The 19,856-nt window shown below is 42.4% G+C and overlaps 2 protein-coding genes across 2 annotated transcripts; one reads left to right on the top strand and one right to left on the bottom strand.

Annotated features, from left to right (window-relative positions):
- The first annotated feature begins 771 nt into the window (after nt 1-771).
- On the top strand, nt 772-6,919 carry trmt2a (tRNA methyltransferase 2A). Its single transcript, XM_085787847.1, has 12 exons — nt 772-831; nt 1,343-2,017; nt 2,205-2,313; nt 2,923-3,104; nt 3,650-3,764; nt 3,859-3,974; nt 4,058-4,169; nt 5,044-5,166; nt 5,476-5,551; nt 5,879-5,995; nt 6,078-6,174; nt 6,314-6,919. The coding sequence occupies exons 2-12, from the start codon at nt 1,350-1,352 to the stop codon at nt 6,489-6,491; spliced, it is 1,893 nt and encodes a 630-aa protein (XP_085643973.1). The 5' UTR covers nt 772-831; nt 1,343-1,349; the 3' UTR covers nt 6,492-6,919.
- Nucleotides 6,909-18,133, bottom strand: dgcr8 (DGCR8 microprocessor complex subunit). Its single transcript, XM_085787844.1, has 14 exons — nt 17,996-18,133; nt 16,630-17,596; nt 14,109-14,271; nt 13,611-13,753; nt 12,042-12,381; nt 11,754-11,951; nt 11,285-11,386; nt 11,070-11,168; nt 10,804-10,886; nt 10,508-10,608; nt 10,247-10,353; nt 9,871-9,998; nt 9,338-9,451; nt 6,909-8,815 (listed from the first exon to the last, which is right to left on the bottom strand). The coding sequence occupies exons 2-14, from the start codon at nt 17,311-17,313 to the stop codon at nt 8,732-8,734; spliced, it is 2,346 nt and encodes a 781-aa protein (XP_085643970.1). The 5' UTR covers nt 17,314-17,596; nt 17,996-18,133; the 3' UTR covers nt 6,909-8,731.
- Between the last annotated feature and the right edge of the window lie 1,723 nt (nt 18,134-19,856).

The following is a 19,856-nucleotide window of genomic DNA, read 5'->3' as shown; positions in this document are numbered from 1 at the left end:
CCCCACCAGGACGGGACTTTTTCTCTAAAAAAAATAAATAAATAAAATAAAATAAAATTTAGAAGGAAATACAGGCTAAAAAAGAGGGACTTTTTCTCTATGAGCCTGGCTCTACACACACCGAGGTTTCTCTTTATATTGCCACTGTCCATCAGAAAAGGTGACATTTTGAACGGTGCCCACTTCACAATATGGTAGAATTGCACATAAGTGTAAGGGCATAATAATTAAATGTATGAAAACAAGAAGTCAAACTGAGACGAATAGGAGTGGAGGACACACACACATGCAACAAATGCAACAAAGAACTGTATGTGTCGTGCTTTTATTGAAATGAGCTACAGTACATGAGCCTCTGGACCTCATCCCCATGTGCATTTCTCTATTTTCTTTTTGTAATGAGTAAAATGCAGCATTTGAGCAAAGACTAAAGGAATTCCACTAGATTTTATTTTTATTATGTGTATATTTCTGTGATGTTGAGGGTTTTTCTGATTTCAACCTAATGCCATCACGAGCTGCAGTAGTGAGAGATCATTGTATTTGACAATTAGTCATTTCAGGATGAATCAACAGCAACTCTCTAAGGCCTGTTGAAAATTACAGGTGATATATGTTCAGCTTTCCATTTATCCATCTAAATGTAGCTATGAAAGCGTAGACAAAGTGCACACAAAGCTCGAGCCCCAGAATGTGGACTACCCATAGACTGTTAAAAAAATAGGTACTACCGCTTTAACAAAGTTCAAAGTTCATGCTCCACATGGTCACATCATCATGGCAGCGCCCTGTGCGTGAGCGACAAGCAGAACCGAAAGTGGAGCTGAAGAGGTAAGGCTCACTGGAAGTATGTGCACTCGTTTCTAAGTAGTTCAGAGTATAAATACATATAGATGTGTAGTATAGTGTGTATTAGTGTGTATTGTTGTGTAGTGAACAGATGGTGACGGAGTATTTTCTCTGGAGAAGAAAGAGCGCGACGTCAATGAACAGTAATAATATCCACCTCAGTCTTTAGCCGACATATGTCCGGTGATAACGTTATAGCTGAGTGAGCTGTGTACGTGACAGACAGATAAAGATCCGCTCTGTTCAGCAGTTCATGCACTTATATTATATCACTGTTTTATCTGTAGTCGCTGCAGCAGCGGTTCTTCTAGTGCGTAAAATTGTGACTGTGGAGTTTTAAAGAGTTACAAAGTCAACTAAACCATGACAAGTCGTTAAAAGGACACAAAAAAGTATATTGATTGATTGATTGATAGAAGTTTGTTTTCCCCACATATAGTGTGTGTGAATAAAAGATAAGTGCAGTAACTGGACTGTGTTCCCACCGACCCAGCAGAGTGATGGCAGATGTCAGTGTCGGTGCCGTGGCTGAGACCCAGCAGCCCCCAGAGGAGCAGAAACCCCCCCAGACCCCCAGCAACCAGGCCCCCAGCAACCAGGATGGAGCGGCTGATGGAGCGGCTGATGGAGCGTCTGAAGTCAAAGCTGAGGCAGAGAGCGAGGCGACCTCTGACCCCAGCAAGTACCGCTACATCAAAGAGGACCTGTTCACCTCTGAGATCTTCAAGGTGGAGATCAGGAACCTGCCCAAGTTCGTGGGCTTCAGCGACCTGAAGAAGTTCCTGGCCAAGCACGGCCTCGACCCGCACAAGATCAAGCTGTTCGGCAAGCAGACCTTCGCCTTCGTCACCTTCAAGAACGAGCAGGAGCGCGACAAGGCCATGAAGGCGGTGCACGGCGTGCAGTGGAAGGGCCAGCTGCTGAGCGTCAAGCTGGCCAAGCCCAAAGTAGACCCCATCCTGAGGAAGAGGAGGCAGGAGGAAGGGGAGGGGGCAGGGGGAGGGGGGGGGCAGCCGCCGGCCAAGCGGGCCGAGGGCGGCGAGGAGGAGGAGCCGCCGCTCAGCGTGCAGATAGCCAACGTGGTGACTCCTCTGTGGAAGGTGCCCTATGAGGAGCAGCTGAGGAGGAAGGAGCAGGAGGTGGTGGGGGTCCTGCAGCGGCTGGCCAAGTAGGTGGTGGGGTCACAGGGTCACACCGTACCAGCTGCAGGGTTGTCTCATAGCAACACTACATCTGGACTGATACCATGTATTTTTATGGAAGCATTTACTAACAACAGCTTCAACTTTGATCATCTTATTTTTTGCTGTTGAAATGATCCACATCCTCATGGTAAATGCTTGTTTCCTTTTCAGAGAGATTGGAGGCACCAACAAAGCGATGCTGCCCTGGCTCTTTGCACAGAAAGGGAAATACAACAAGATGTGTTGTCCCCTGGAAACTATTAAACCGTCTCCTACACTGGTACAGTTTTAGATCTCTGCTCTAAGTCGGCTTTCATTTTACATGTGATCCACATATGAGATAGATGCTTTACCAAACCTTTTACTTAGAGGTCACATTGACCAGCCCTACTTTCATGGTCTTATTATCAAGTTGTTGAATGCCAGAACACAGTGATTTACAGTTATCATAATTGCTGCCAATTCCAGTTTCCATATTTTTTTCTCCATAATTTATTTCAAACCAGACCAGAATACATTCACATACAACAGATGCACAATTAGAACAAAACAAACAACAGTACAACCAACAAGAGCAAAAACAGCCAAACAATACATTTTCAATACAGAAACAATACAATAAGACAGTAACAATACATGGTTTTAAATCGGTTACTTAACTAACTAATAAATTCAGCTTTGATACTTGAATACCATTAGATCACATTTCCAGCGTGTTATAAAATGTTCATTCTTCAGAAGTTTCACTGTGTCAAAGCTATTCTATATTTAAAAACAGTACCTGGTTTTATTAGGTGCTGTCAGTGCCTTACAACATTTCATAACATGTCTCAGATGTTGAACCAGAGTAGTGTCTAATCTCCCCCTGACCCCGTCTCTATCACGGCAGACAGAGTATAGAAACAAGTGTGAGTTCCTCATCTCGGTGGGTGCGGACGGGGAGGACAAGACCATCGGCTTCCGCCTGGGGAAGTACAAAGGAGGGTCCTGTGCTGTGGTGGGGCCGGCCGAGTCCTGTCACGTCTCAGCCCAGGCCAAGAGGGTGGTCAGCCACTTTCAGAAATTCATCAGGTATTATTGCGTCATAGTTGTTTGATGTGTGCCAAGACCACCACGTTCTCACAGACATACAGTACAGGCTAAAAGTTTGGACTCACCTTCTCATTCAATGTGTTTCCTTTATTCTCACTGAAGGCACCAAAACTATGAATGAACACATGTGGAATTAACAAAAAAGTGTGAAATAAAAAATAACAGGTCTTTTTTCTTTGTCTTCTCTTTCTTCCAGTTCTTCTTCTTTTTCTTCCTCCTCTCCTATCCCTCTATCTCTGCCCCCACCAGTTCTAGTTTCTTCAGAGTAGCCCCCCTTTGCTCTGATTACTGCTTTGCACACTCTGGCATTCTCTTGATGAGCTTCAAGAGGTGAACCTGACCTGAACATGGTTTTCACTTCACAGGTGGTGTGAAGCCTTGTCAGGTTCATTAGTGGAATTTCAGTCAGAATCTACAATGTAAATAGTCATGAAAATAAAGGAAATGCATTGAGTGTGTCCAAACTTTTGGCCTGTACTGTATTTCTTGTATTGTATCCGATCTCATTGTAATTTTGTGAACAGGACCACCCCGTACTCGGTGTACAGTCCTGAGACGTATGAAGGACACTGGAAGCAGCTGACCGTACGGACTACCAGGACCAAAGAAGCCATGGCTGTGGTGTTCTTCAATCCACAGGTGATGAAACGTCCTCATTTTAACTTTTCCCACATGAATCTCAGATTGTTAGATTTCACCCTTTGACATCTTTCGCTTGTTCAATGACTCTTAGAAACTTGCAGAGGAGGAACTGGACGCTCTGAAGAGCTCCATGAGGAAGCACTTCATAGAGGGAGAGGGGAAGGACAGCGGCGTAACGTCCCTGTACTTCGTCAGAGAGGGTCAAAGGTGAGAGAGAATGCATTGAATGACTGAGAGTCGACACAGTTATGCAGGTTTATTCAGCTGAACCTGTGTTTGTGGGTGTGAAGGAAATCTCCCAACCCAGAGGACCTGCCCTGTGAGCTGGTGGGTGGAGAGAACTGCATTCATGAAGAACTGCTGGGTCTGAAATTTCGGGTATCCCCTCATTCCTTCTTCCAGGTGAGAAGATTTTCACAATCACATGCTCTTCCCCCCCCTGCAAAATCATACTTTGTGTTTACATTCATATTTTATTTTAAAGGATAGTTCAACATTTTGGCAAATTAGCCCATTGCCATAATCCCCATAGTCTTAGGAGTAGGTTTGTTACCTTTAATTGTTGGTGCAAGCTATTTTTAGAACGGTGGAGCAGAGCCGTGAGCTGCTCAGAGCTACGCTACGGAGGCTAATGGGATTTCTTGGTTTCCCTCATCAAACTGATCAAATACACAATCCAACAACTCCAAACACTCTGGTGGACAAGTTGTGACCTGCACATTCACCACGCTATGAGATAATAACACAACGTTACCACACAGAGTTGTTGTAGAGGCAAACGCAGAGACTGTTTGCCCTTTCTTGTCCCTGACAGAAACGCGCATCAGCGGTTTTGCATGAGTTTACCTCTACAACAACTCTGTGTGGTAACGTTGTGTTATTATCTCATAGCGTGGTGAATGTGCAGCTCACAACTTGTCCACCAGAGCGTTGTGGAGTTGTTGGATTGTGTATTTGATGAGTTTGATGAGAGAAACCAAGAAATCCCATTAGCCTCCGTAGCGTAGCTCTGAGCAGCTCGCGGCTCTGCTCTGCCGTTCTAAAAATAGCTTGCACTGACAATTAAAGGTAACAAACCTACTGCTATGACTATAGGGATTATGGCAATGGGCCAATTTGCCAAACTGTCAAACTATCCCTTTAAAATGCACACATAAAATTTGGTTCCAGCTGTGTTTGTGTGTGGCTGTTTAACAGCTATGTCAGGAAGAAAAAAAAACTATGTGCAACAGGTGTTGAAGTGTGTGTGTGTGTGTGTGTGTGTGTTACCTGGCAGGTGAACACTGGCGCTGCAGAGGTGCTGTACTCTGCTGTGGGGGAGTGGGCCCAGCTGGACCAGGACAGCACGCTGCTGGACGTGTGCTGCGGGACGGGGACCATCGGCATCTCTCTGGCTAAGGTACGGTCATCTTATGCTCATCTTCTCGCTGCATGAATTGCTTCTTTTGGACAATCTGGGTTAGAGTAACTCCACACAAGTCAGCAGACACCCAGCACTGACGCACTGTTAGTGGCCTTTGTTATCCATCAGCAGACAAGGAGATATACAGTCGACTTGCTTGTAGGCATCAGTATGTAGAAGAAAGATGAGCATGTGACAGGGGCAGAGTGAGATTGTGGGGAGTTGTGACCACATTTCCTGCAACCTGTTTGGTTGGTGGATTCGCACAACTGCAAGTTTGTAATTGTAAGTGACTTTTGTCTCCAGAGGGTGAAGAAAGTGATTGGGATTGAGATGTGCCAGGAAGCAGTGGAGGATGCCAAAGTTAATGCAAAGCTGAATGGTAAGTCAGTAGATGACATCACACCTCTGCTAATGACTCTGAACTTTCACACTTCACTGTCAGAATAGTAACACAATTGTTTGTATTGTAATTGATGATTAGATGTGGGGTTTTTTTTACTGTTATCTTCCCTGAAAATATTAAGAGAAACATTACAATACTGTTACACAATGCAATGTGAAGATGTAGAGGGTTTAAGTGTTTGGGTACCATGTTTTTCTGAACTGAATCATCCTGTTGTAGTTTATTCTTTGTCCACTCTAGCCATGCTGTATATTTCCCTCCTGTTTTGATTGCCTAGTCACTTCTCCCTTTTTGTATTTGAAGGTCTTAGTAACATTGAGTTTCACTGTGGAAAAGCCGAGGACGTCTTCCCCAACATTCTCGGCGCTCTTGTGTCACCCAACCTCACAGCCATTGTGGATCCGCCGAGGGCTGGCTTACGTGAGTGAACAGCCTCAACCTGAAAATGCCTTTTAATTTGCTTTAGTGTTGCATTACAAATACCTGTTTTAATGTGACACAGATTCTAAGGTGATACTTGCCATCCGGAGAGCAGAGCACCTGAAGAGGCTGGTTTATGTGGCCTGCAATGCAAAGGCAGCCATGACTAACTTCATTGAGTAAGTTCATTTTAATTTGGCTGCTTTTTTGGCTGTCAGTGTTATTGGTACATCATGGGTACATGAAAATATGAAGCTGTGCTTTTAAGTGACCAGTTCTATAAAATAATAAATGTTACGTTGGCATTTTCTCTTTCAGTCTGTGCAGAGCACCATCCAACAGAGTTCACGGAGCCCCGTTCCGTCCTGTACGAGCCATGGCCGTGGACCTGTTCCCTCAGACCATGCACGTCGAGATGCTGCTGCTGCTTGAGAGAGTGGACTACGACTCCCAGAAACAGCAGAACAGTGGAAATAAGGAAGAGACAGGCTCTTAAGTCTTAAAAACAAAACAGATCTTTTACAGCTAGCATGGGTTTCCATACTAGAACTGTGCACGGACTCAATACCACGCATTAATGCTAACATTCTTTCATCTGTCATTTCCTATTGAAAGGACCCGTTCATCCAGACAGTGAAGTCCTCTTATGTCATGGTGCAGAATTAAATGTTTTTGTAACGATTAGTTATTACAGTAAGCACTGTATTATATTTGTTTAACTGAGCTTTATGGACTGTATCTGCAATGCTTTTTAGTTTAGTTTGAATTTGTGTTGGCTATGTCTTCAGACCATACAGCTACTTAGATTTAAAGGGCAGTTTTCAGTATGCTATACTTGGTCCACACGCAGAACTACGGAATAAATAGCTCCACCTTTTCCTCTTTTCTCATGTGACTGAATAAAACAAATCTCTTCTCATCATTAGTCAAGACATTTTTTATTTGCATAACAAGTATCACAAAATTCATGGAGCTCAGGTTGCAATACGTACTTCATTTTCTAGGCAACATCTCAAACAGTTCATTGGTACTCAACAGTAACACATCTAAAAGCAGTAATTCTTTTTCCGGTCTTCTCACACTGACACACACTTGGCAGGACAACACGCACATAGGGCAGAAGCACATTCTTAAAGCAATCTACAATGTCACAACAGCCTGGTGTTTAAACTGTGACGTGTACTTTTATGTTTTGTAGAAAAAGCACAGACCAAATACTTGACCGAATGCACAGCAGTTTTCTATTTTGTTCCAGCAAGTAACATGTCTGTATTTTCCTGTGTTATAGATGTTTACAGTTTGCAGCAACATTAAGTATTCTATAAAATGCATAAGACTGTATGGAAGCTTTGGTATACACAGTTTCATCAGCTTGTGTTGGACTCAATGACTCGATCGCATTTTGTTCATGTCAGTGTGCCAACTAAATTTAGCAAGGCTGCCTCTTGTAAAACGTCTTCTACTGGTAAAAAGTCTGAACGTGTGTCACAATGATGGCAAACGTACACAAACAAAATACACAATCCATATAGATGAGTCTTAAAAATCTGCACATGCTGTATGTAGGCATTTCTCCATAAATTTTGTTTTATAGGCTGTTGTCTTTAAAAATACTAATTGACTAAACAATAAATGCTTTATCAGGTAAAGGGGGCTTGGTCTTTCCACTTCCTGCCGAAGGGTTTTTAGGTCCAATGTACTGTTTATACTCTGAGCCCTTCATGAAATGGATTAACTAAGGCAACATGTAGCCAACAGGGTTTTCTTTTTAAGGGCACCAAAAAATGAAAAGCAACTGAAATGTATGAAGTGGTTAGTTGGTGTGCATGGCATTAATACTTTAAAAAGAAGCTAGACAAAAAACTAAGAAGCGATCTTTTACCTTACTACACTCTGTGGCCCCAGCAGGTCTAATTTGTTGTATTGCCACAACAAAACAACAACAGAAGTAAAAAGGCGTCAACTCCCTCCAAATACAAGGAGATGATGATAAAAGCAGTTATTTCGGTACCAACAGCATTATCAACAAAAGAAAATCTAACAGGACACGTGTGCATGTGCATGACGATAGCTCTGAATAGTGATCACTTCACAACGCATGGTTTTAAAATCGTGCAAACCGAGACAGCAACTGTCCATTCCGAAGATAAACAAAACGGGCTTATTTTGTGTTTCACCCAAAATATCTAACACCTACCATTAAAGTATCCCATGGACAAGTAACTTTGTTTTCCCAATTAAACGAATGGAATAAATACACAAGTATTAGTAGTCCCTTTCAAATACTTGAAGCACAAACAAAACTAAGAGGTGCTGGTACTAAAATGTTGCGGCTGTTGAAAAAAACATCACTTCAAAACGAAACCAACCAAGTAGTGGCTTTTTGCAGTCAAAGAAGCATGCATTTTTATTCCGATGTGGTTTGTGTGTTGTCAAGTCATGTTAACTTCTCTGCACCCTGGGTGATTTGTTTTTTCCTAGTGCCATAGTGAGGGTGCATCTAGAGAGGTAGACGATATTTGCTCTAGGGTCTGTTAGTGCATTTAATCCTACCTTTAAAATCTACCGGCTGATCCAATATAGGTGAATGAAGAAAGCAAGCAGCTCTACTGGCCGGGTCAATGTCTAATTATATTGCCATTAGATCTGATGCATAATTAAGTGATGGATGGTGTGTGACGAGTCTTGACAGTGACTGGGGTTTTCAGTGCTGTGGTTCATCAGTGATTCCGAGACTTAGACGTCGACAGTGCAGAGAGGCTCGCTCCCTGGCTGAGCTGACTCCATTATGGTCATCTTGGGTTTCTTCCTAGTTTCCTCCTGGTAACAAAACAAAACACAAAAAACAATGATACATGAGGAGTAGATTTATAGAGAAAGCTCAGTCATTCAGAAATATACAAATACTGGCAGCGACGATGTCATTTAGTCAAGCAGGGACCGACAGCTACACTGTGTAACAACATGTTCTCGTCTTTACAGCCTCAGGTATCACGTGTGGCTACAACAGAGAAAACCTCACAGCCTCTAACTGAAACCCTGTAGATTCACTGTTTGGCAGATGAACTTCTGTTGTTCTGTCTAGATGAAAACGACCACCTCGTCTTTCCTCAGATGAGCTCTAGTGAGAGAACTTCCAGTGTTCACAGAGTACACCCCTCAGGTCCGTGGCCAGAGATGAAAGGATGAGTGCATATCAAAAACAGACAACCCTCAACTTGATGCCAGAAGCCCTTCACTCAAAACAAAAAAAACAAGTGATAAATGTTTCACAGCTGCTAGAGTTACAGTTTACTTTTTAAAACTTCTGCACGGTACAGAACAGAACAGAAGTCTGCTCACCCTCTGCGTGGCCAGCTTCCTCATTTCTTCTTGCAGTTTGTTCAAGATATGAAGGTTTGGCTTGTTCTTTTTGGCAAACTGCTGGAGCTCGATCACACTCTTGTCCGAGCTCTCCTGCAAAACATTGTGTAACAAGTCAAATACTGGTGTGTTCAAGTCTGGCTGTCTGCTGTGTGATGTGGCAGTCAGTGTGTAACATACCAATTAACTGTTCTAACCAGTAACTGCACTCGCAATTGACAATCTGACAAAAAGCCAAAGCTCCAACTAACTGCAGTGAGAGACTTTTATGTTGAACAGACATTTTAATTGCTTTTTTTTATTTTTTAGGCTTGGCAGTTCATAATTTCTGTTGGCAAGCATCACACTGAGATGGAAAACAAATTCACATCATCATCATCATAAATACAATTATCATCTACACAGATATATCATTCAGTCTGACCAAAGAGCAGTTAACAAAATCTCTCTTTAAAATACTTTCTAAACTTTCTATGATCTGACCCTTCATAGTGGCTGAGCAGGTTATTTACCTTCTTGACCATCTTATTGCTCTCTCTGCCATACATGCGCAGCAATGAGCCCCAGTTCTTCACATGGGGGTGAAGCATCTGCAAAATCTTCTGAGATGCTAGTTGTTTACCAACCCTCTTGTTCTTGCCTGTTGGAAAACACAGTTAACATACAGAATAAGAGAGAAAATTGACATTTGGTGTATATCAAACTTATTTTGAAGGCTCCAATACCCAATTAATTCGATTCTCATTACATATCTGTCATGGTTCAATATTAATTGTAACTGTTTACATGCTAGGCAATTCAAGGAACACTTCACTTTCATTGAAACGCATCATGTAATGTGAAAGTTTGATTTTTGTTGTGTTGTGATGAGGATCAGGGTCTACTTACACCAGCCACGCACAGTATGTTTCCCACATGTCATCACATATTCACTCTTCTGGTTTTTCCCCGGGATCACCTCAAATTTAATGCTGGTGTCTCCCATCCCATGGTTTCTGCAAATAACACCAAGAAATACATTTTATCAATGATTATCTCCAACCTGACTGCTTGGTTCTAAGAAGATGCTTAAACTTTGTAATACTAGCAACAGATAAGAGGCTTTAACTTACACAACCACAAACATTTCATAAAAGTTCACTTTCTTACCTTTTAAGGCACTCATGAAGAATCTGATATGGCGAAAGTAGTCCTGCTTTGTTGGTCAGCTCATACACCCTCGAATCTTCAATACTGATATGATTAAAATACTGCAGGACAGAGCACATTAAATGTTATCATTGTTGTGTTATCTATAATTTATTTTTTTAAATGCAGTAACTTTAAGGGAAAACTGTCTATTTTTTCTCCTAACAATGCTTGTGTTTTGTAGCTTCAGAGGTGAGCTTCATGTCATTGAAAATGATTCAGAGTAAGAGTCACTATCAAGAAGGAGAAACCGGTACCTCCAGTTCATCGCCTTCAACAGGCTTCTCCTCCGAGGTCTGCTTCACAAAGTCAGGGATGAGGATTTCCAGTGTGGCTCGAGCTGCAGTGGACATCACATCATCAGTGAGTGCAGGTCAAATTACAACATGCAACTTTACCAGAATATGTATTGAAAGATGCCACAAAGACAACTGGCTGTGAGAAGAGATGAACGCTATAATACATCAGTTATGTTTAATACCAGTTGCATAGCTCAGCACTTTAAAACAAAAAAAAGAATTACCAGCTTTATTCTTGGCAAGTTTTTTACTGCTTGCGGTTCCTGTGCCGTAAGTTACTCCATCTATAATGACTGATGCTCCAAAGGGTTCACTTGGGTTCTCTGTGAGGAACAAAGAATAACAAACCTTTATAAGAGGTAACAGCAAAAAGGAATACTGGGCAGATTTACACACATTTATCAAGAGACACTAAGCTGAGCACCTTTAAAGTACTTACCACATTCAAAGAAATTGTAAACAGGTCGGACCTTGAGGACACGTTGCATATATTCGTGCAAGATACAAACTTCAGACTTTCCATTGGGGTTGATGACAAATTCTGTTGAGAAAATGTAGGAAAAAAGAATTGAAACCCATCAGCAAATAAAACACTACAAGGACATGTAGCAGCATATTATCACTTGGTTTTGAGTTCCAGGCTTTTACAAAAAAGAGATATAAAAGATGACGGTTATTAAGTTCCTTCAGCAACGTGAGTGAGTTCAGACAAACAAAGTGATAAATCTTTGTGAGTTTGACAGGCATATGGAAAAAATGTTATGGCCAAAAATGATGTCACGCAGATGCAGTGTAGTGCATTTAGCTACACAGGCTACTCTTTCAATACTAAAAACTAAAAGTATTCATGGATTCAGTCATTGCTGGTAATGAAAACTAAACATGAATTGTGTCTCTTCATAACTCACCTTTCTTAGTGGGAGCATCTTGGACTGACAGCGTGATGAGTTTCTGGTTGGCGGGTAGGATGGGCCTCTCTGACTCGGCCTGCTTCCTCTTCATGTCTCTGTTGAACTGCCTTCGCTCAGCCCAGGTGCGAAACTTCTTGACAGTGACTTGTTCAAAGTCAAAGCACTTCTCCAGGTACAGGCGGAAGTCTTCAAGTTCTGGGGAGGGTTTTACAAAGTGGCGTTGGCTCGATGTCAAGCGGCTAACACACGGTATAGCGGTAGCACCAGTACTATGACAACCCTTACCTATCGACTCGTCCTTGCACACCTCCACCTTGGCCTTGACTTGTCCCAACGCTCCTTGGGCGATCTCAAAAAGCTGGGACTCTTTCAGCTGCTGGCTGCTGTCGGCGGCCCCCTCTCCGTCTGGGGCGGCGTCAGTCAAAGCAGAGGGGGGGGCGCCGTCTTGATCCTCAGCTGCAGCGTCTGACTTGCCTGCTGCGTCTTCTCCGTTGGCTTCCTGCCGGGGCTTCACTGGAGACTCCTCTGTGTTATGAGTCGCATCTCCGTTCAGTTCTTTCTCCTCCACCTCCTTCATCTTCTTGTAATGTAGGCAAGGGATGCTGCTGGTGGGAGGGTCGTGTTTCTGTCAGAGAAAACAAGAGGGGCATTTTTTTTTAACAAACTGTGTCAACATTAGCATCACTTCAAATGTAAAAGGAGTAAAGTCTAATTAAGTAATGGATAATGCCCTTCCAGGTGTCCACTATCAGAAATTGATGGACGACACGGAGGCTTGAACCGGTTGCTTCCGCGAAGTCCATTAATTACTGATAATCAGACACCTTGAAGGGCATTATCCCGCTTATACCATGGCCACTTAAGAAATAAATATTAAATCAATTACTAATACTATCAAATCAAATCATTTTATTGTCATTGTGTAGTTAAGAAAAACAGAAACAGCACAACAAAGTTTCCTTGTGCGACCAAAAGAGCAGCCTATAATGTTGTTTTTACCGTTAAAATCATACGTTTTTCACAATAAGCGGCTGAGCGGACTATTTAATATCTCTCGTTGGCAATGAAAAAAAAAAGAAGAAAAAAAAAAGAGCGTGACCCGCTGTGGCCGCAGGGTAGAGCCACAGCGACTCTGCTGCAGCCTGATGGCTGATCAGTGAAGGGAGGCGAGGTGTTGGCTTAAATGTTACGTGACACAAAGTTTTATTTCAGAAGGCGAGTGCTTCTTACCGCTTGTGTGTTTACAGACTCCAGTGTCATGATGTGCTGAGCGTTTGAGCCTGCGCAGTTATATTTAGAACCGTAATCAGGCAATTTGAACGTATTTATGGGTGTCCATTATCACTTTTTAATGGACACGCCGCAGCCAATCAGAATCGAGTATTCACCCAGATCATGGTATAACTGGACATAACCTAGCTTGTTTTCTAAGTCCTACCCATAATCCTCAATTGTGACTTTGACTCCAACCCTCTTGTGCTCTGCTCTCTCTGCATTAATGCCAACAAGGCAACAAACAAATGATGAACACTGTCGTTTGCCTCTCTTTTAGTCAGACTTGCAGTTTTACCAAGATGGAAGGATGCTGCCCTGCCCACCGATGCTTAGCAACTGAGGGACATTATGTCCTGTTTAAGACCTGAAAAGACCTGTTGCTCTCTATATAACTCATAACAAAATGTTCGTGACCTTTCCTTGAACTCTCACAAAAGCTTCAAACAAACTAAACATCTCTTAAAATTCTGTTGGGAGAGTTGACATAAATGAGCACTGATCCAATGATGAATCAAAACCCCATCACTATTCAATCAGTACTACAGCTTATTTAGACATGTGGCTTGTGTTTCGTCTTACCCTAATACTGCCAGTCCCGAGGAAGTAGGGCCTGGACCAGGTCACCACCCTGGTTTCTCGGTGCAGGTAGACGGGAATGCCTGAGTTATGGAATGTCATGATCCATCCGTCCGGTAGAGGCTCAGTGGGGGGGCGCCCCCGACCTGGCAGATGGGAAATACACGTGTAAGTGCAGGCAATAATTACAATGTTACTACCTCAGGTTAAGTTATACATACACTTTCATGACAATATAGATTATTTCAAAGATATACAACAAAAAGGGGAGTAACTGGTTATCCACTTTGACTGTGAAGAGCTTAACATTTTTGCAAAAAGAGTTCCCCTTATAATTTTATGTAACACAAGACTTCAAATTAAAAACACACTGTAATCCTATTACTTCATCAGGTCGCTTCATTTACATAAACGCAACTGATGTTACACGTATCATGTTCTGAAACCACATCCTACACCACGGTCTTTGCCCAACCCTTAACAGACGGACCCACCACTCACTCTTCAGGACAGTCTTAATTTTGGTCATCATCGGCTGAACACCTCCCTCGCCATCTGACTGATGATCGCTGTCCCCGCCATATTTGTCCTCTGCAGGGCGCATCTTTTTGGGGACCGGCATGCCCTCCTCCAGCAGAGCATCAACATCATTGTCAAACTCCTCCTGGAAGAGTCAATGTTTAAGGCTGGGAGAAGAGGATGCGTCACCAGTATCAAAGGAGGTTTTGAACGCATCACCTGAGGAAACTTAAACTGTGATGCATCAACTAAAAAGTAGATGAAACCATAACCAGTCCTCAACTACAACAAAAGTTATCTGCTCCATTTGAGGGCATAAAAATGAAATACTCTTGGATTCAGAAACAGAGTATACTGGACTCATAAACACCTACTACAAATAAAACCATACATTTAGCAGGTAGACCCTCCTTTTGATTACAATTGATTACTTTTGTGTCAAAAGGAAACTCAGAATTTAAAAAGAAGAAATTAAAAGTGGCACTAACCTCTTTGAGCATCTCACTTCTCATTTCAGTAATACAAAACAGAATTAAACAAAAAACAAACAATTCTCTATAATTAGGCTGCTTTAAGCAGGGCTCCAAGCAGCCATCACAATAGGCACACACGTGACAATCTTTTGTGTGAATTGAAAATTATACACATGTGCATATATGTGAATGATTGATCATTATTCATTAGCTGATTTGTTTCTTCCTTCACTGACTCAGTCTCTCTGTAGCTGCAGATAGAGACACTGAGTTCCCCCAGTGCCTGTGGATGTGGTACGAGTGCAATGCAAAGCAAAGCAAACAACTGTAACCTTGTTACCATATCAACACAATTTAACCTAAAACTTGCAGCACAAAACCTGTTAGAACCAGATTGAATCCCTCCCTCTTCTTTTCTTTTAAATGGTCAGATTCAACAAGAGGAATCACACAAGTGTGGTGGCTTTTCTGCTGTTTTGCTAACCCTCCACCTGGCCATGTGCATTTGTTTTTAACGAAGCCGGCAAAAAAGCAATCCATGGAGCAGCAACGTTATATAACATATATGATGTTACAACGTGTGTATTTGTGTTAGTCTTAACTATCATAAACGGGGTCACGGAGCGTGTTTGTGTCGCGGTGCGCAGAGACAAGAGCTGGGACGGCGACCAAATACTACACTGATGTTGCCAGGTTGGTTTTCAGCCATGAGACGCCAGGTGGAAGGCAGAGTCATGTATTTATATTATATCACAATCGCTCTGGAGCTTTTTAATTAAAGGTAAAAATGTAGCATAGCCAGTGGGATGACCCTGCTTAGTTTCTCGTCTACTACTTAAATATCCTACAATATCACACTTTAACATTAAATCTCTCAGTCAGTAGACTTTATAGCGTATACACAGTCTGACGGTGTGAACGGCTCAATTTAACACTCAGTAAAATCATTGTGTTCTGTGGTAAGTTTAAGGTCGCTGCACAATTCAGGGCCGAGCGCACACAGACAGAAAAGACGGCAAGTTCCTCACATCACCGGGGCAAAGTGAGAAATACCCATAACTCTATTCATTTATTCCCATTCTGCTGCTTCTCTCAGACCATTGTGCACACAGGCAGGTGTGACGCTCTGCACTCTGCAACTTTCTCCTCACTCATTATTAGCTTTTAAGGTGTACTTTAGCTACTTCATTACAAAAAAAATTGTGATATTGACATTTACTTTGACACAGGTAAAGGTGAGGAGTCTCCTTCATGAAGAAATATGTTATATGCAACCTGAACATGTGCTGGTGCAACCAACTGAGACTGAATGCACAGAATTTCTCAAGTGATGTGAAACCACAAAATCAGAAATTCACTTGTCATTTTTCTCTAAGTGGTTGGGTTTGATTCAGCACCAGCTATACCTACTCCATAATAAGTACTTCTTTCAATAGCCTATATTGTTACTTTATTAGTAGCAGTGGTTTCAGCTATTTTCCACTAACCAGACATATAAGTACAATGTACAACCTTTCCTGTACCGACTGATGTCACAACTTCATATTGTTCAGTTTTTACACTTTGAAGGCTCTAAACTCGAATGGTATTCAGCTGCTTTAAGAGGTGGCATAAAGCAGCATAGAGGAAATTTAAATAATCTCCATGACTACAAGTAGTAGTGCTTTTGATGACGTATGATCTCATCTGACACCTACAAACAAAATGTCTTTGGCACAAACACAACAAGGTTAATGGGGGTGCTTTCTCAATTGTTATCCAGGCATGATGTAGTAGTCATTATTTTCTACAAAAATGAAATACTGTTCATCCTGCACCCCACTGTGCCAACTCAGTGGTCTCACTGAAATTAAAGGGAGGGTTGTAATTTAATGGCGCTGCCCTGATAATGTCTTTTTTTTCTCCTTTTTTTCTTTAACAACTGCTCTGTGCGAGCTCCATGAAGTGTACAATATTTTTGTTTGAGAATTGAGTTCAATCGGGCATGCTGCTGACACAAAGAGGGGATAAACAGACATAAACAGACATACCTCATAGGGGTACGGCCCAGCCTCTTCGTCTGCTTGCTCCTGCTGAACTATGACCTCAGACTTAAAGCCGCCATTATCTCCATCGTCATGATCCAGGAAGTTGTCATAGAAGTCATCCAACTCATCCAGGACAGCAAACTCAACCTTGTTCTCTGCGTCTAGCTCGGCCTCCTCTGACCGTCTGCCTGTGTTTCCTGCTGCAGAGCTGCTCTCCGCTACCTCCTGCTCCTTAGTCCAGTCATGCAACTCACCATTCAGACCGTCTAAGCCATCATCACTCCCTCCTTCCTGCCCTTCACCTGTGTACTGAACCTTTCTGTCTTTACTATTGCTGCTTTCCGTGAAGCTTACGCTGATCTTAACGTCTCTGAGCAACTTGAGTTCGGGTAGAAACGTGGTGACCGGGGGAGCGTGGCGGGCCGTTCTGGGGCAGGGTGGGTTGGGGTTGGCCTCGTCTGAGAGGTGGCTACAGAAAGTGATCGAGCCCTTGCTGAGGGGCTGCGGTGGTGGGGCTTCCCCGTCCCCTGGGGTGTATGTGTATCCATCACCACCAGAGCTAACGTCCATTACCTCTGCGTCACTGGACGTTTGCAGGGGAGGTGGTGGAGGTGCTCTGCCCTCATCTTGGCCAAAATCATCAGGTGGCTCCAAGGGGAGAGGGGGTAGAACATCATCTATCTCCATGTCCTGTGTGTTAACAACTACTTCATATACAGACTAGTGTTTAATTAAAATACAAATCTAACCTGTTGATTAACTTCCTTCTTATCTAAACCCAGAATGCATGCAGAAGCACATCCCTGTATAGACCACGTACCAGAGGTGAAAATGCTAAGCTGACTACATTGTTCTTTTCATTAATGTAGACAGCTTTCAGAATCACTGTCTCAATTATTGGAAATCACAATGCATTCAGCTTAATATGGGATCTAGGCACTGCTCATCCTCCAGTGGGATCTTCTGGGAGCTAGAAGAGAAGACCAGGGAGAGCAAAAATGTCAGTCACTACAACTTAATGGCTAACAGCGTGAAGATGTACAACATTTAACGTGCTACCAATAGTAGTGCAAACATGTGAACAAATGACTTAAACGTTAGGTGCTGGTCATTTTACCCCGGGATATGATTTACGTGTGCTCAGGTTCAAATGACAAGCCATGCCGTTGTACAATAAAATGGGGAATGAGCTGGTTTTGTCGCATCTGTGCTGAGTGCAGCTGCACCGCGGGCCCCTGGTAACGTTACCATCCATGCTAACACGGTAGCTAGCAACCAGAGGGGCTAACGCTAGTGTGCGGACCTCTACGTCTGCAACAACCGCCAGCTGGACCAAAAACAGCCACGTACAGGTTAAATAAACACTCACCGATAAATGTGACACGGCTGTCTCCTACTAGGCGCCTATAACTACCTCACTAACTTATTTTATTCTCGACGAGCCACCACAAGGACTCACTCGCAGCCCCGCCATCTTGAAGAAAACCACAGAGAAACCCCAGCTCAGCGCCCGCCCCCCAGTACCGGCTTCTTCCTGAGTGACGGACCTGCGGGCCAATCAGGAAAGAGCGGCGGACCTGCGGGCCAATCAGGACGTCCCTCGCCGCATCCACTGGCACCATTCAACCAATCACGCGTTTGACATTTTGGTGACAGCGTAAGCGCCAGAATCATCACCATCACCACCATCAGCATCATCATCATCATCACTCCCGTCATTATCATCATCATCATCATCTTCTTTTCCTCCTTCTGTTGTAGTTAAAAAGTCTTCACAACATAAGAAACGCTTTTCTTTTATCTTCATCTTAAAAAAAAAAAAAGAAGAAAGAAATTCATAGAAACAACAAATTAACTGATTGGTGTGTGTGAGGTTGATATGTTGCAAACAAATCTTGTATTTGCCGGGTTTTTGTTTTTTGTTTTTTGTTTTTTTAAATTAGCCTACTATTCTCAGGCCTTTGGCATGCATAACCTGTTAAATCTAGGTGCTTTTTGTTTGACAAGAACAACAGCGAGAAACTGTCTATGACACTGTTGCCATAAATGTTCATGAAGTCAAGTGGCATGCTTATTATCAGACTTTAGTTTCAGGGGTCACATAATAAATATATTGTATGTAGGCTAAGGCACAACTTCAACATCCCCATTATCATCATCTGCTTCTTTTCCTCCTTCTGTTTTAAAAAGTCTTCACAACATAAGAAACGCTTTTCTTTTATGTTAATCTTTTTTTAAGAAAAAAGAGGAAGGAAAAAAAAGAAATTCATAGAAACAACAAATGAACTGATTGGTGTGTGAGGTTGGTAGACTAAATGTTCCAAACAAATCTTGTTTTTTTAACTAGCCTATTATTATTCTCAGGCCTTTTGCATGCATAGCCTAACCGTTTAACAACCTGTTAAATCTTTTGTTTGCCAAGAACAACAGCGAGAGACTGTCTATGACACTGTTGCCATAAATGTCCACGAAGTCAAGTGGCATGCTTATTATCAGACTTTAGTTTCAATGGTCACATAAATATATTGTATGTAGCCTAAGGCACAACTTCAACATCCCCAGTCTTGAGAGCAGACTACATGAACATCATTTGAATCCACAATATCTCAACCTGCCAGTTGGGGTCAGTACTGACTAGCAGTACCCAACCTGGAATAGTGTATTACTCTATTCCCTGCCTGGCTTTAATGCTAGCATAATTATAGTAGGAGCTGGATAACAGAGATACATTCTGTTGTGTCTCATTAATATAATACTTAGTTCTAATTCTATGCAAAAGCTACTTTTTAATTTTTTTTGACATTAAGATTAATGTTGTAATATTTGCTATATTTGTTTCATTAAAAAGTGCCACAGGTTATTTTCTGATTAAATAGCCAGGCTTATGAAAGAAAGGAAAAATGACAGTTGTTATGAATGAAATCGACATGCATCCAGACACCAAGGCAGCTAAAAGGTATTCAGGCATCCTTTATTTGAACTTTTACATCTCCTTGTATGATATGCCAAAAGAAGTGAAAAAGACCCACTGACCCTCTGTAGAGGATAAAGCCTATTCCTTCATACATAATGAGACAGTAACATGGCACAAAGTGACAGTATAAGTGCATGTGTAGAGTAGAAGTACCACGGTTGTCTGTCTCTGCCACTTGGACTAGTTTCAGGTTACATCCCTGTCGACCTTTGACCACCTAATCAGTTTGTCCTTGTGTCGAAGTGAACGTTTGTAC

The sequence above is a fragment of the Trachurus japonicus genome, chromosome 9 (genome assembly GCF_045865225.1).
Source record: "Trachurus japonicus isolate A0001 chromosome 9, Traja_1.0".
Lineage (NCBI taxonomy): Eukaryota > Metazoa > Chordata > Actinopteri > Carangiformes > Carangidae > Trachurus > Trachurus japonicus.
This window is presented reverse-complemented; position numbering and strand designations above follow the sequence as displayed.